The sequence below is a fragment of the Ambystoma mexicanum genome, chromosome 1p (genome assembly GCF_040938575.1).
Source record: "Ambystoma mexicanum isolate Mex_15411 chromosome 1p, UKY_AmexF1_1, whole genome shotgun sequence".
Lineage (NCBI taxonomy): Eukaryota > Metazoa > Chordata > Amphibia > Caudata > Ambystomatidae > Ambystoma > Ambystoma mexicanum.
In genome coordinates, this window is record NC_090921.1 from 1,149,453,404 (window position 1) to 1,149,469,990 (window position 16,587).

General features: G+C 47.7%; 1 protein-coding gene across 1 annotated transcript in view; it reads left to right on the plus strand.

The window, feature by feature from the left end:
* Positions 1–16,131, plus strand: part of LOC138530377 (tapasin-related protein-like) — a 107,564-nt gene extending 91,433 nt beyond the window's left edge. The window contains exons 2-3 of the mRNA XM_069640907.1: positions 13,333–13,674; positions 15,785–16,131. Of these exons, the coding sequence (XP_069497008.1) occupies positions 13,333–13,674; positions 15,785–16,131 (689 nt within the window). The remainder of the gene's footprint in view (positions 1–13,332; positions 13,675–15,784) is intronic.
* Positions 16,132–16,587: the final 456 nt, after the last annotated feature.

A 16,587-nucleotide genomic window follows, 5' to 3' on the forward strand; every position in this document is an offset into this window, starting at 1 on the left:
ACTCTCTGCCCACACTGAGAAGAGAGCTCACGTCCAAGCCTGCGTCTCTGCGGCATCTAACAATTTGGCCGAACTATTTAAAATCTGCAAGGAGCTGGCCAATCCTGCAGCAGTCTTTACCTCTCCTGTTCCCTCCCAGGCCCTCTGCACAGCCTTGGCTTCACATTTTATCTCGAAAACCCGGGACATCCTGTCCACCCTCTCTTCCTCTCCTCCTTCTTTTTCCATTATTTCCAGCCACCTCTCCTCCTCCCTTCTCTTTCTTTCCTTTGTTCACCCCTGACAAAGTTTCTAGACAAGTCCGATCAATGATAGTCTCATCAAAACAGGTTCTTCCCCGTTCATCCAAAACCAACAAGGACCACATTGACATCCTCGCTCCAGCCTTGGCCGACTTTTGTAGCCACTCTTTCGGCACTGGAACCTTCCCTTTCCCCCTGAAGCACTCTCTTGTACACCCTCTTCTTAAGAAACCCTCAGCTGACCCTTCCGGTCCAGCTAACTATCGCCTGATCTCCATTACTTCTTTTCTAGGCATACTCTTGGAAAAGCTGGCCATCCTCTAGCTTAACCTTCACACCAAATCTGCTGGTTGTCTTCATGACCAACAGTCTGGCTTCAAAGTGGCCAGAAGCACGGAAACTGCTCTCCTGAACATCCATGAAGACCTGTTCTCCAACCTGCGCACTAACCACCCCTCTGTCCTTATCCTACTCAATCTCTGTTCTACTTTTGATACTGTCAACCATGCCATCCTGCTGGGTATCACTGATCAGGCCTTGGCCTGGTTAACATTCTTTCTCTCTGACTGTCCCTCCCAGGTTCAACTTGGGTCCATCCTCTCCTCTATATCTCTCTCTACACGTGGTGTTCCCCAAGGGTCTAATCTTTCTCCCTGGCTGTTCAACCAATACCTGGCACCTCCCACCCACCACATAGCTGCTCTCTGCTTGAACTTTCAGTGCTATGCGAATGACACTACCCTCGCTCTCAGGCTCCCCTCAGCCGCCTCTTTTCCCTCTCTAATCCCGGATTGTCTTTCCGCAATCCAGGAGAGGTGTGCCGCCAATGATCTCTGCCTTAATGCCAGTAAAACAGAGATCCTCCTCATCGGCTCACCAGCTCCTTCCTTTCCTGTCACTCTCTGGTCGCCCACTCTGGGCCCTCTTCCTGCTCCCACCTTTGAGGCTAAGAACCTCAGGGTCATCTTCGACTCTACACTCTCCTTCTCTCCTCACATATCTGACATCTCAAACTACCAGCTGCACCTCCTCAGAGGTATTCTTCCATTCCTCACTTTGCCCCAGAAGCTCACTGTCTCCAGAGCTCTGGTTCTCTCTAGGCTGGACTACTGCAACAGCCTCTTCCTAAATCTATCTCTCTGTCGTCTACAACTCATCCAGAACAGGACTGCGAGCCTTGTCCTTGGCCTCAAGCCCAGGGATCATATCTCTCCAGCTCTGAAATCTCCCCATTGGCTGGTTAAAATGTAAGACCCTGTGCATTGTCCACAAGGCCTTCTGGGCCCTGGGACTGCATTACCTCCAACTCTCTCTACGGAAATATCTTCCTACCCAACCTATTTTGCTCCTCCCCCTCCAACTTCCTGAGGGTCAGTCGCTTCTCCAAGCAACGAGTTGGGGCAGATCTCTTTATTTCGGCTTTCGTGTCCCTGTGGAACAGCCTGCATGCCTCTCTGAAACTTGAGCAGAACCATCTCCTGGTTCCGGAAGCACCTCAAGACCTTCCTCTTTGCTTCTGCCTTCTCTCTTCCTCTCCCCTGCTGATCTCCTTTCTGATACTTGCACTAGTCACCTGGCTCCCCTCTGAATTCGGGCCTAGGTCTCTGCCAGTTGGCTGCACACCCGCATTGCCTCCTGGCACCCACTGCACTTGTGGCCTGTATCTGTAACCCTACAGTTATGTTATGTTGTTATCTTGTCTTATAAAGCGCACGGTCGCCCGAAGGCATCATGGCGCTGAGGAGAGAGGGAGCAGACGCCTAGGTGAATCTGAATAAGTGGGTTTTAACCCTATTTCTAAACTCCAGATAGTTAGAGGGTTTTTTTATGGCAAGTGGGAGATTATTCCACAGAGCTGCTGCAGCGATGGAGAAGGCCTGGCCTCCAACCCGGCCACAATTGTGTCTTGGCACAAAAAGCTGTTTGGCCGTGGCAGAGCGGAGGTTGCGGGTGGAATGGTAGCGGGTGAACTTGGCTTGGAGGTATTCCGCTCCCTGATTATAAAGGGCATGATGGACAATACACAGAGTCTTAAACTCTAACCTCTGGGCCACTGGGAGCCAGTGGGGAGTCCAAAGCACCGGACACATGTGAGCTCCATAAGGAGTATCAGTGGTTACCCGAGCGGCCAAGTTTTGTAGCCGCTGCAGCCATTTAATCAAGCTCTTGGGTTGTGCCAGATACAGCGAATTACTATAGTCTATCCGTGATAGTACCAAAGCTGCTACCACCAGGCGACACAGTGGGGCTGGAATCAGGTGCAGTACCTTCCTCAGCGTTTTCAGTTGGCAGTGACCAGCCTGACATACTCCAGTGACTTGTTGGTCCATAGACAGTGAGGCTGATAACAGGACACCCAGGTTTTTAACTTTCCTAACCGGGGACGGCAAGGGTCCCAGAGAGGGGGGCCAGAAGGAGGACACCCAATGTGTAGGATTAGGATGATAGCCCACCACCATCACCTCAGTCTTATCACCATTCAACTTGAGCCAATTGTGGTTCATCCAGTCTTCAACAGCAGTCAGACACCCCCGTAGGCACAACAACACTTCAGACTGATCAAGGTCTAATCGGATCAGTATCTGAGTGTCGTCGGCGTACGAGTTGCATCTGACGCCGAAGGAGCGGATGAGACACACAAGGGCACAAATGTAAATGTTGAACAATATAGGCCACAAGGAGGAGCCCTGTGGCACCCCACAGCTGAGGTGACAAGGAGTGGAAAGAAAACGGGGCATTGCGAGGGTCTGTGTACGATCCGCAAGGAACGACTTAAACCATGCTAGCACCTGTCCTGAGATACCAAACTGGACAAGACCGAATAACAGGATGGAGTGGTCGACCGTGTCAAAAGCAGCTGATAGATCCAGCAAGATCAGGGCCCCCACTCCACCAGCATCCACCAGCCTGGTCATGTCATTCAAAATGGCAAAAACAACACTCTCCATGCCTAGACCAGGATGGAACCCAGACTGAACCGGGTCCAGAAGATTAGTAGATTTGAGAAAAGTAGAGAGCAAAGGAGACAACAGTGACTCTAAGAGCTTAGCCAAGAAAGGGAGAAGAGAAATGGGGCGAAAGTTAGATGGGGTGGCAGGGTCCAGGGTGGGTTTCTTCAAGAGAGGAATCACCCTAGCTGACTTCAGTTCCAGTGGGATAGACCCCATGAGGAAAGAATCATTAATAGCATTTGTGATCTCCGATAACAGATTAGGAGCAATCTCTTTCATTACCCGTAAAGGGGTGGCATCCGAAGGGGAGCACGGCTTAATTTTCTCAATAGCCGTCAGAACAGTTTCCTCTGAAAAAACCGGGAAGATAGACCAGATGTTAACTGTATTAAGATCATCATTGACGGGAGAAGAGAAGGAGCGATCTAATGGTACAGCCCCTGTCGCAGTAGAAGCAATATTTTGCCTAATAATGTCGATCTTTGTAATAAAGAATTGAGATAGTGCATCGCAGAGTTCTTGAGTGGGCATGACAGTAGGGGTAAGTCTCTCACCGAGGTAAGGGCCTTAACTGCAGAAAACAGAGCCCTTGGCTGAGATAAAGAGGACTCAATGTTAGTGGTGAAATATAGCATTTTAGCAGCTTTAATTTTGGCCGAATAGGTTGCCAAACGTATTTTGTACTGTGCTTTAAGAATGGGGTCATATGTTCTATGCTACAGTCCGCTTTCCGGCACTTATTAGATACATGTTGTCTGCACTTTTAACACTCACACTTGCCACCTGCTGGCTGCACTACTTGTGTCAATTTATTGTCCTGCACTTGTCCATCCTCCCACCTACCCCCCTCCCCCTCCGGCACTTCTCCCCTCCCAGCACCCCTGCACTTGCACGATCTCAATGTCACCAGACCTAGTAAAATCGTTGTTTTTTGTCCTCCCTCTGTTTCCCCTCCCTTGCTTTGAAACACTTGTGTAAAGGCGCGTTATAAATGCCATATCATAATATATCAATAAGCATTACTTAGAGCTTTGAGCAGGTGAGGATAAGCTGGGGCAGGGGTGTTGCTAGGTCTAAAAAAGACCCGGGGCTAGGCTGATGTCGGAACTGTAGGGATTGGGGGCTAGCTAGCCTTTTGCTTGTAGCTCCTGAGATTCTGTCCGGGGCTACAATCAAAAGACCAGGGGCTATAGCCCCCTTAGCCCACCCCTAGCAACGCCTCTGGGTGCAGGAGAAATGAATTGGAACTTACAATACGATAATCACAGTTTTTAGTGGTGAAGATAGGGCTGGGCATCGGATGATGGATGATGCTGATGCACAGCCTATGTGCTCCCACGCGGGGAGATGGTGACTCTTGCGAGCCATGTTGAACTCCTGGACCGTGACGGGAACAGTGAACTAAGGGGCAAAGAAGCGGATGTGGGAGACAGCAAAGGGGGAACTGGCAAATTCATCAGGGCTTGTGGTCGGTACCCGGAAATTGAGGAGTAAATGGAGACCGAGTTAACCACAGGAGGAGCCCAGGAATGGATTTTAATTGAAGCTGGTGGAATTTGCAAAGAGGCCTGTGCTGCATCGAGAGCCATCCTTCGAGAAGATGGTGGGTATCAGCAATGCGGATAGTGGATGGAACATCACACACCCAATCACATTGCTCACATTGCAGGAAGTGATGCTTCATGACCTTTCACCGCAATATCACCACAGAAAGTGTTCCGGGAAAAACAAAAATAAAATAAGATTGAGATTAGAACAAATAACAATTAGATGAAAAGCAGACACAAGGCCACCACTTTAATTATCAACCCTATTTTACCTACAACGCTCCCTTGATAAGCCATGAGTGACAACATAATATGATAGCGGTACACCCAGAACCAACACAGGTAAGGGGAACTGATATGAGAGGTTGTTTAGAACGTGCTTAATACCCAGAGGTTTCTAATTGCGGACCTTGGGATCGAACCTTCAGTGTTTCGTGTCGTCTTGTTTTCTAGACGAGCACGTTGCCCCTGACCTATCCTCCCAAGAGATCTGCATAAAGGCAGTTAGTGCTATATTGTCGCAGTCATAGTGTCACACACACTGACAGCCATTCTATGCTGAACATGCTGTCATAATATGCCAAGTGTAGCCTTCTATAGGCTAATAGTGTTATCTTACACTTGCCATAGCATCAGATTCGGGTTATAATTGTAATATATAAGGTGCAGCATGACACAGGCCGGTGCTGCCATTACATGCCAAAGGAAGCCTCCATTTACTAAGAAACGTCAGCCAATGACTCATAACCCTAGTGTAGTTAACATATTTAATGTGCAGCCACATACAGGCATGTGCAGGCGTTATATGCAAAGTGCAGTCTCACATACCTCATAAATGCCATCTAATGCCAGGGTAGCGCCTCACATGCAAGGCATATGCATAGAGACATATGTATGTGCAACGCTTATGCATATAACGTGCAGTCTCACATGTTCAGTTTCTGCGATCAAATGCCAAGCGCGGCCTCAAATGCAATGCTCCAGGATTGCCATCCAAAATATTTCATGCTTCATTTGTGTTATGTAGTCTCTACGTGTAGGATACAGCCCCACCTGTCCGGTTATTTCTATCACATGGCAAATATAGCCGCAAATGCCCCACAAATGCCATCCAATGTCAGTTATTCCAACATATACATGGGACGTGCAGTGATAAGGGGAGTGGTCCAAGAACAGACCCCTATAACACTACTGTTAAGAAATAGTGACAGGCCACACACTCTGTTGCCAGTCAAGTTTTCCTGCATTGACTTCTCCTCCAAACGCACGTTTTCATGACTCCATCAATCTTCAGGGAGGCTGTGTTTCTTTTGCTTTTCAGGCGTGTCTTCATTTCCTTTTCAGGTGTAGCAAGTTAATTGACTTTAGTGTCTCTAAGGATTCTGGTACTTGTATTTTTCGCATTTAATTTCTCTTGCAGGTGACTGGAAACAACTCCCTTCAGAGCAGAAATTTTAATCCGGAGAGGGCAAGGGGGAAAGCCATGATTGTGGCTCTCCATTTTAAGGCATGGTCGCCAACAATGGGAGTGGGATTGGAACGGATGTGCCAGTGTGAGAGGGTAAGAGCAGGCCCATCAGGTAGGAGATGATTAAGTCATGGCCAGAGTCCTGGATGCCACTGTTAGAGCGGATCATGTGGGGAGAGGGGTGGCTGATAGTAGACAGATCAAGGAGGGTGCGAATCATGCAGAGTTTAGAGCGGTGAACAGTGGTATGGAAGTTGAAGATGTGATGGCTGCATCAGTGGAGTGACTGCTGCCAGAGGGCGACAAGTCCTTTATTCTCTGATGCAAATTGTCCCATTCTCCCACAGTAGCACAGGATGGGTTAGCAGCCTGCAGGATTGGTGGTTCACTAGGGCTACTAGAAGGGAATAATAGCAGGCAGGAAAGCATGGATGTAAGAGTTAGAGGGGAAGTGGGCGTAGAGGGCAAGCAAGGTGGAGGTTCAGATCATCGCCTTTTCTGGGAATTTGAGAAGTGATGTAGAGGCAAAGCTGGTGGATGGGGGGGGTAGAGGATGAATCAGGAGCAAGGAGGGGTTAGCTTGGCTTGCAGCGTAGATGACTGTTTTTCGGGGCAAGGGCATAGGTTGGTATAGTAACTGGGCTTCATTCAGTCTAAGGCAGAGAGACCAGAAATGCCTTCCTTTAGGAGTCCATGAGAGTAGGGTAGATTAACTTATTCTAGCCTGCAGGTGGAGTTGCATGGTTGTCCTCAGCTGCCAGAACAGCGAGGAGAACCAGGGCTGGAGGTGTGGTTGATTGAAGGCCAGGGAGAACAAGCAGGATAGGTGAATTTGGGTGGGTGGGAAAACCCTGTTGGCCGTTAGGCCTTTCTTTGCTAGTTGTGGAGTGTAGGAGAGAGCATTTGAGACAATTTGGAGGGTGGCAGTGTCATGGATGGTGTTCTATGTTTGTGTGTTAGTCATTATGGCGTGACATGGATGGTATGAGACAAAGTAGTCAATGAGGAAAGAGTCTTTATTATAGAGCGATTGGGAATTCTCTAGTCAAAGCATTAGATTAGTACAGAGGGTACTGCAGGCAGGATGGATGTATACAATTTGGCTGTGGCAGAATTGTTCATGGCCGAATTGCACTTGGTCGATTCGGCCGCAAAGACAATTTTACTGCAGCCAAATCCGGCCAAATGCACCCCTTACTTTACTTTTCACGTCTGGTTTTCTTCTCACCCTGCAGCGTCAGTTCCGTCCCTCCTGCGCACGTCGGATCCGACGCCGCAGGGGCCCCATTTTTCTTTTAGTTTTTCCCACCTGCAAACCTCCGGAAGCGGGGGACACCCCACTACCTCCAAAGGCCATCACTACCAAACATGGGCAGCGGGGGACACCTCTGCAACCCTCGCTCCCCATGTTTTGTTTGGTAGTGATTATCGCATTTGATCGTTTAGAATCGATTGAATGGTACTGAACACCTCTGCAACCCTCACTCCCCATGTTTTGTTTGGTAGTGATTATCGCATTTGATCGTTTAGAATTGATTGAATGGTACTGACTGAATTCGGACAGATGTACCATACGATCATTTCTAAACGATCAAATTGGGTACTTCTGGCAGAGTGGTAGTGGAATAGAACCTCCTAAGTGGATAAGAGTGGGGTAGAATGGGCTTACGCGGGTAAAGTGGGCAGACATGCTTTTGTGAGTTCTTAGAAAGATTGGAATGGGATTCTGGAGGTGGAAAGTTTGCACTGAGGAAAAGAGTGGGCACGTAAAGCCATATTTTCCAGGCAGCTCAGTTGGCAGCGCAGGTGTAGGGTTAGCAGCGACGAGCAGGGCAGTACAACAGGCCGGTGTTGACCAACAAAGCTGTACAATAGCAGTAACCAAAAAAGAATAAAGTGGATATTCCAGTAGTGCAGGAGTGTAGGGCAGTAGAAAACTACAAGGCAGTACAATAGGTTGGCCTTGACCAAGCAACCAAATTAAATTAAGTAAACAGGCTGGTAGCGACCAACAAAACAGTACACTAGGCCATTAACAAACGAACTGTAACTAAACAAGTAGCAACTAATAGTTTACTAACAGTGGGCGGTAGTGACCACCAGGGCAATACAATAGGCCAATAGCAACCAACACGGCAGTAGTAGACTGGTAGCAACCACAATATTGTAAAATGACTCTGGATGGGGGTGGGTGAGCAGAGAAGTTGAGGGCAGAAGTAGCAAAGTAACTGGAGGAGGGCGATCCAGTTGAAATGGAAAGCAGCAGTTGCCCTTAGCCAAGTCCCCTTTACTCAGGCTGCCCCACGGTCTGGACTCCTTGATGGAAATTCTTTGATGAGGGGTAAGTGTCATGTGGGTTGGCTGGGACCCAAAGAAGCCTTTTGCTGTGTGATGCTGAGGTGTCCGGGGTGCTTCTGCCCTGTGCGGCTATGGAGGTTGTGGGTGCTCCTGATGCTCCATGTTAGTACCACTGCTGCTCCGATGGGAAGAGCAGGAAGGAGACTGAGGGAGCGAGAACAACCTGAAGTCATACTATAAACACAGTCACATCTATTTAGGTCAGTAACCTCCTGGCTCCTCTGGGCTGAGCAGGGTGCACTCGTTTCTGAAAGGAAAAGGCCACATTTATTCACAGTAAACGCAAACCCCCAAATGATATCCAGAAAAACAGTTTATACAATGACATCATCATTTCGCTTAAAACAACAAAACCCCAGCAAAATAACATTGCAACATTGGCGTGAATTTTGTCTCCCTGCAGCGAGTGGCACTTCCGTCCCACCTGGGCGGTGCTTGGCAGTGAGGCACTCTGCTGGTCTCTCTGCCATGCCCTATTTTGGGGGCCGTGCCAGGAGGCCCATACCATAAACTGTACCTGTACCCTTCTGCTTTCAGATCCCCGCCCCCTTTCCCCATGACCCCTACCAGCCTGAAATCCCCCCAGTGATAGGCACCTGCCTTCACCACTGGCTGATCCTGGGCACTGGGGCCTCCCCAAAGGGGTAAATCACTGTCCTCCTGAACCTCCACCATCCGCAGCCCCAACCTAGAATCCTACAAAAGAAGGGACGGTGGGATGAAAAAAGTGATCCTCCAGGCCAGGGCATGTGTGGCGGGAAGCGGGACCAGTGGCAGGATCCCGAGGAGGAGGAGGAAGCAATCCATGCTCTCACCATCCTCGGGCTCCCTAAATGGTGGATACATGCTTGTCGGTCCCCTAACCGGCCCCTGCAAAGCCTGCAAAACTCGGTACCTGCCCCCTCCAACCACGCCCGGCCTGCCTCCACCGACAGCACTCCCAACCACATAGGACCTGGCATCATGATGCTGAACTTCTGCCCGAAGGCCTTTGCTTGGATCACCTCGTTTCTTCAGGAAAGGGTTATGAAAGTCTTTTCTGACTCAGCCTGTGCCCATCCAAGTCACATTAAATATGGAGTCCCACAGGGTTCGTGCATTACGCCTACCTTATACAACCTATTCACCAGGCCATTGTTTAATATACTTGACGCTCTGGACAACTCATATACTAATTATGCTAATGACACTCAGGTGCTTATCCCACTAACTGGTGATTACAAGTTCGACCTGAACACCCTCAACTCCATTTACTCAACCATCCAAACCTGGATGCCCGAAAACTGGTTGTGCCTCAACGGTGAGAAAACCGAACATCTGTTAATTGGGTCCCCAGCCACTTTAGGTAAACTGGACAAGCAATATAGCACCTTCACTATTGACAATAAACCATCACTGTTTCTAAAACAGTCAAGACTTTGGGTGTCTATCTGTAGTCTAACCTCACCAAGGACAGACAGGTCAATGCCATTGCCTCTTCCTCAGCATACCACTTCAAATTACTTAATGCAGCCAGACCCTTTCTAACTCTACATATCTGCCTTACCATTGCCAGAGCAATAATTGGTTTGTGATTGGATTACTGCAATGCCCTCTTTGTAGGGACATCTCGAAAACATATCTCTAAACTCCAAATGGTACAAAATAATGCCCTTTGGGCCGCCACTGGTATCTCAACAAGGGATCATATCTCGGAGACCAGGAGGAAAGTTCACTGGCTTCCCGTTAAAGAGTGAATTATTTTCCAAACCCTCTCCATCGCGCACAAATGTGTCCAAAACGTGGTCTTCCCTACCTTGTCCAAAGAATAGCAAAATCTAATGCAGCCAGACCTAATAGATTGGCCTACACCAATAGGATCTCTGTTCCCAAAACTCAGAGAGCCCGTGCAGGTGGTACTAGTTTCCCCACCATCGCACTGGAACTCTACTCAGCCACATTAGGAAGATTGATTCTCATTTAGCCTTCCTCAAAGCTATCAAAACAATGTTATTTGTATGACACAGCTCCTCTGGTATCTCTCCTTACGTCTGGCCCATATGGCTTGATATTAGCATTAGCCAGTATGAAACGTCTATGTAATGCATTATATTTAAAAATGCAAGCAACTATATGTACGTTTTGTCTAACCCATGAACCTCCTGCAACTTGTAACTAAGCATTTTCTTTATTGGGCTGCCTTCAATCCAACCCTGAACTTAGCCTAGTCGCATTTCTATATAACATCGCCTCAATGCCTTTGAGCTGCAGTGCGCTATACAAATCCAAATGAATACAATTGTGCACCATGAGTGGAAGGCAGGGAAGGCAGCTGGGCCCGGGGGGCCAGGGACGTCCTTGACTCTCCTCTCCTGCTACCCCACCTGCCCAACCTGGTCCCCGCTCCCTTCGGAGGATGCTTACCTCCGTTATTGTAGGTATTTCAACTATTTCTAGACTTAAAACAATGATATCATAGAGGACTTTGGTGAAGGCTTGAAAGCAGGGTAAACAAATATTATAGTATTTATTTTGTAGGGTCCTTCCCTTCTGCAAGTACCACGCCAGGTGATTTAGGTAAGTGCCTTTATTCCAGTGTAACATAGAGAGAGACAACCACTGGCATCCAGCATCCGAGCCAGCTATCTTCTGACTGCCACTACATGGAACCCTCACTCAGGCTCACGCACCAACATGCCACGCATGCATCACCTCCATGCACCCATACATTTAGACAGTCCGAATACAACACTGTGGCTCAAAAGATTCTTGGATTTTAACTTTATTCATGCTGGTGAATGCCTATGGATAAGATTCATGGAGGGTGAGAATATTTCTCTGATACTTGCATTAATTAGGTTCTTTTTAAACACTGTATGAATTGCTGGAGTTGTAAAGTCATTGGGCCTCATTACACGGATGGTGGAGAACCATGGAGCTATTAGCGCCATGGTTCATGCCGGTAAAATACCGGCACCGCCTTGGCGGAAAGGGGAATTACCGCCCCATTCCAAGGTTGGCGGGGCGGTAATTCCCCCTTCCACCATTGCCCTTCCCCATTCCCATTTTTGCCCCATAGGGCATAATGGGAATGGGGAAGGCGCTAATTGCGGTACCGCAAATTGCGGTAGCGTAATTAGCTCCCTGGGTCCCTTTGCAGGTTGGTTTTTAACGCCTGCAAAAAGCAGGCGTTAAATCCCCCAACCCGCAAAGGGACCTCGTAGTAAGGCGGTAAGGATTTACCGGTACGGTATTTTACCGGTACCGGTAAATCCTTACCGCCATCCGTGTAATAAGGCCCATTGTCTGCTGCATGGTACATGATTTAAAATGTTAATGTATTGGTAAAATGGTATGCATAGCAGTGATCTGTACCCTTTCATGGGGGGGGGGCATCATTTTGTTTAATTTTGTATTTGATATGGTTTGTGTAAGGGTTTAATTTAAAACCAATTCACAAAAATAAATAATTAAATATAGTATGTGTGTGGATTACTTGTAGCCAACATCAGCCACTCATTCACCAACGGCAAAATATCCCACTAGTCAACGTGTAAATGCAGCTAGTGTTGAAATTATAAAGCAATATTACCACAGATAACTCAAAATGCAACCGGAAATCCCCAAGAGGCTATCGCCTATAGCAAACATCAAGAGTGGTAATTGCAAACTGTTATCGCTCTCCAGGTTCCCTAGTGCTAATAAAAAGATGTGTAAATAACGCCGTCAGTGCACAGTGCTGACAATATGGCGTTAGTTTGAGTAACTACGAGAACAGCTGTGCCCCATGCATTTTAGTACACGGTAATCTTAACAGTGATAGAAACCCAGTTTGCTAATGCAATGCTGCCACTAGAAAACAATTATACAGGGAAATTGGAAGGTTATCCTCTGGAAGGTGACAGTGCTGGGGCACAGGAAGCCTTTGCCAGACAGTGGACTTAGGTGGTCTGTCCAGTCCATCTCTGTATGTAGGCCCTAACTTCTTGGTTTTGAAATCCATGCCTTGAGGACGTAAACAAGTTACTGAAGGCAAGTATTGGTCCCAAATCTGATTTGTTGCAAGAAGCAAGTTGTCCAGCAGGTGGAGCCTGTGAAACCAATGACTGCTAACAAATAAGATTGTGGGATGTTTTGCCACATTCATTGGTATTACAATGTATTTTTCCTTCCTAAAATGTGTACTCTGCAGAGTGGCACAACACCAGTGAGGTCATGAGGCTTCAGCCCCCCCACACACCCCACGAAATGTTGTGCTATGTTGACTCGACCAGCTGACCGACAGAGCCATGCCTGGACAGAACAGGACACAGACATTGTCGGCGCCTGGGTTTCGCTGTTAACAAATGCCCGGCAATTACTAATGTAAATCATATCACAGTTAACACCTGCATTCATCTTCATACATTTTTAGGTAACTGAAATTGTGCTGTGGCGTTAGTACTTGCATTCCAGGGGAGTGATTGGAAGGGCAGAGAGCTAGTGAGGGGGCAGGAGACTGCCCATTCTCACAGCAGTCCTTAAGTGGTTGCTTTCAGACTAAAAGGAGATAGTTAACTGCTTGTAACATTGAAGCTGCACTAGAATAGTCTCATTAGAATGTGTAAAGAGCTTATATGCCCCCACACAAATAGGTTTGCCCTTCCCCCACTCTCTTGGAAGTTGGCGCCTCTTCCTGCATTTGATGGGATACCCCTCCAACCTCCTATAGCCCCCCAAAATGTAGGCCTTGTTCCGCGCCCTTTTCCCTGGCTAATGGCATCAACTTTGTTCTTTTTTCACAACAGACAGTGGTGCAGGCTTCTCTGTGATGCAGCCACCAGCTTCCATTGTGGTGATGCGAGGCCACACAGGGAGGCTGGAGTGCACATTTTCACCAGGCTCAACAGCTAAAGGGGCAGTGTCCTGGCACCGTATCCCGACCAACGGAAACAGCTCCTTCCGTCAACCGGTAGAACTTAAGCAGCGGCTCTCGTTGGTCTTCCCGGACTCCTTCTTGCAGCAAGGGGATGCCTCCCTGCTTATCACCAATGCCAGCCTGGAGGATGAAGGGATCTATTTCTGCCATGTCATGCTGTGGGAGAGCACGACATGGGGCCAGGGGAACGGGACTCCCCTCCTTGTGTATGGTAGGTAAAGGCAGTTACGAAGCAGCTAGGCTTCCAATAAGCTCCATCTGGCAGGAATGGGCACCAACATTCATTTACTAGCCTTAAACGCCATTAAAGCCCAATGCCATGCACAGAAACAACAAGTATTTTTTGCATTTATAGATTTTAATGCCACATTTGATTCTGTTAGTCGCCTAATCCTGATGTCTAAGTTAAAGAGAGACCATTGTACAAGCTCCCTATATGACATCATACATTCGCTACACTCGAATACAACTATTCGGGTACGTATCACCATTGATGGCTTACTTTCTAAGAAGATTGATACGTTTCGAGGCCTGAAGCAAGGATGTTCCTTGGCATCTGCCATTTTTAATTACTACATACATGATGTCAGAATTCCATTGTCCAAAGTAACACCCGATTCACCTAAATTTAATACCCATCAAATACACACACTAATGTATGCAGAGAACTCGTGTTAATATCGAAAACCCAGATGGGGCTTCAGCGGTTACTTGATGCCTTTCTGTCTTATATTCAGTTAAATGAACTAAAAATCAATATCACAAAGACGGAAATTGTGCAATATTCACCTAGGCGGAACGGCCCACTTGCGCATGTCTGGTGGTACAACACTATAATTATTTAGGAATGCTTTTTGAAGAGAAAGGGAAGGCGCAAGGTCATTTGGAGCGTGTGGGCGACAAACTAGCTACAGCCATCTCCCAAGCAGGGGTGGACTGGGAACTGAAAGAGGCCCTGGAAATAAATACTGGGGACCAAAAGAGGCCCTGGAAATAATGTTCAAAGTAGTCCCATATGACACATTTTCAGCAAGCCCAATGCTTTTCCTATGAGAAAATTTGGAAATACTACACAAAAGAGGCCCAGGGTGCAGAGGCCCACCGGGAAATCTTCAGAGTTCCCTATAGGCCAGTCCACCCCTGCTCCCAAGCTCACATTATTCTGTATAGATACGGGAAATTTTCAATCAGGCCGGCCTGGCACTATTGGAGGATGAAAACCATTTCAACTTTATTGTATGGATTGGAAACCGTCCCTTGCGACTCACCTTTCCAATTTACAAAATGGGAAGCTAAATTCTAGAGAGCGGTATTACATCTCCCTCAATGTATTCCGGCGGCTTGGATTAGGTATGAGCTCAGGCTAGTTTCACTCCAGGCTCACTATAATTGGCGAGTGTGCTCTCTCTTTAATAAATGTTTAGTGTCGACTGAGCTAAATGTTTTGCTGAAGGTGGTTTCTCAGTATATGTTCATGGCAAAACATCCATTTATAACTAATTGGCTAGAAAAGATATATCATATATTAGCCGAAGCAGAGATATCGATCGAGCTACTGCTAGGCAATCCTGATAAAGCCAAATTAAAGATCTATCAGTTAGACTGGATAAAAACAAGAGAATTGTGTATGACCTATCTCCCCACGGAGAGCCCTAGAGCCCCAAATGGGAAAGCAGATTTAGGCAGAAACACTGCAGCATTTAGCATTGCCGAAAACAACCGCGTAGCGTTTCTGCCTAAATCTATGTCTACATGCCGCTGTGTTTCTGCCTAAATCCGCTTTCCCATTTGGGGCTCTAGGGCTCCCCTAGCCCTCATCAAGCCCACTGTCCGGGTAACTTGGCAGAGTAATCCTGTCCCTGATCAATTTGGGGAACCCACCCACCTCTGAGTCTCTGACCAAGTCCCGTGTTCACAATGCAAAACACTCTCAACACTCTCCCAGTGAAATTAGGTATCTGGGCCCCTTTTACTATTTCCCATTGGACAACGAGTTTCACTTCTGGGCCCAAATGTATATTCAACATTGAAACATAGACACCGGGGTTTAAAGCAATGGTATGGTATGAGGTTATTGAATGCCACAGAGAGGCTGGCCTGTAGTGAAATATCACCTGGCCTGAGACTCATTCTCACTGGACTGTATTGGGCGTTCAGAGACACTGGCCCTTTGGGACATTTTCAGAATTGTCCTATGGGCCAGTCTGCCCACAGTCAGATTCATGCAGCGGCTAACTTGCATATCATTTATTCAGTTTTAAAAAGCTCAGAGTTACGGTCAGTATCCGATGCCTGTCCTTTTTTTATTTCCCCGCTCTTAGCCCCACCTTCCCAGCCGGCTCTCTCACTCCTACAAGCGACGAGGCCAGGGGAGAAGACAGCCCTGCTCTGCAAGACCGAGGGCTTCTACCCTTCAGAAGCGCAACTCACCTGGAGCATTCGGGGCGTTCCACTTGCCGACCCAGTGCCTGCTCCCCAGTACTGTGTGGCGGAAGACGGACTTGGCAAGCTGACCAGCTCCTTGACTCTGCCGGAAGTGCTGACCAACGGCGGGATCACCACGTTCACCTGCATTGTGACTCACCCATCGCTCCAGCATCCACTGCTGACTAACTACACCTACTGTGAGTATATCGCCACTGCTATTCAGGAGCAGAGACAGAGCTAAAGACTAAACAGAGTCTACATTATGCCTTTACCGGTTTTCTATATCGGTGTATACATCTCACATTAGGGAATAGATACACGTTCTATATTATTGGACCAGTAACCCACCAATCCCCAACACAAGTTCGGCGCTGCAGTCATTTTCTGGGGGTAATTCATTTACCATCCCTTTTTTTGGGTGGGACCAGAATTACCTCCAGTTTTACCACGCTGCTGAATTCTGAAGTTGGAGGTGAAGTGTAGGATTTACCTCCATGATACAGCTGGAAGCAAACCCTCCACTTTACCCCCAACAATCATCAGATCAGATTTACCGTGGCAGAGTTAGACCCCAGAGTAAGAGGTCTATGGGACGTTGAACACAAACCCATTGTACCATCTATCGCAGCATAACATTGTCAGTCCAAAAGGTTTCCCAGCTTGCATTTGTGTGTGATTCTCAGCCAGGCTAGTGTTT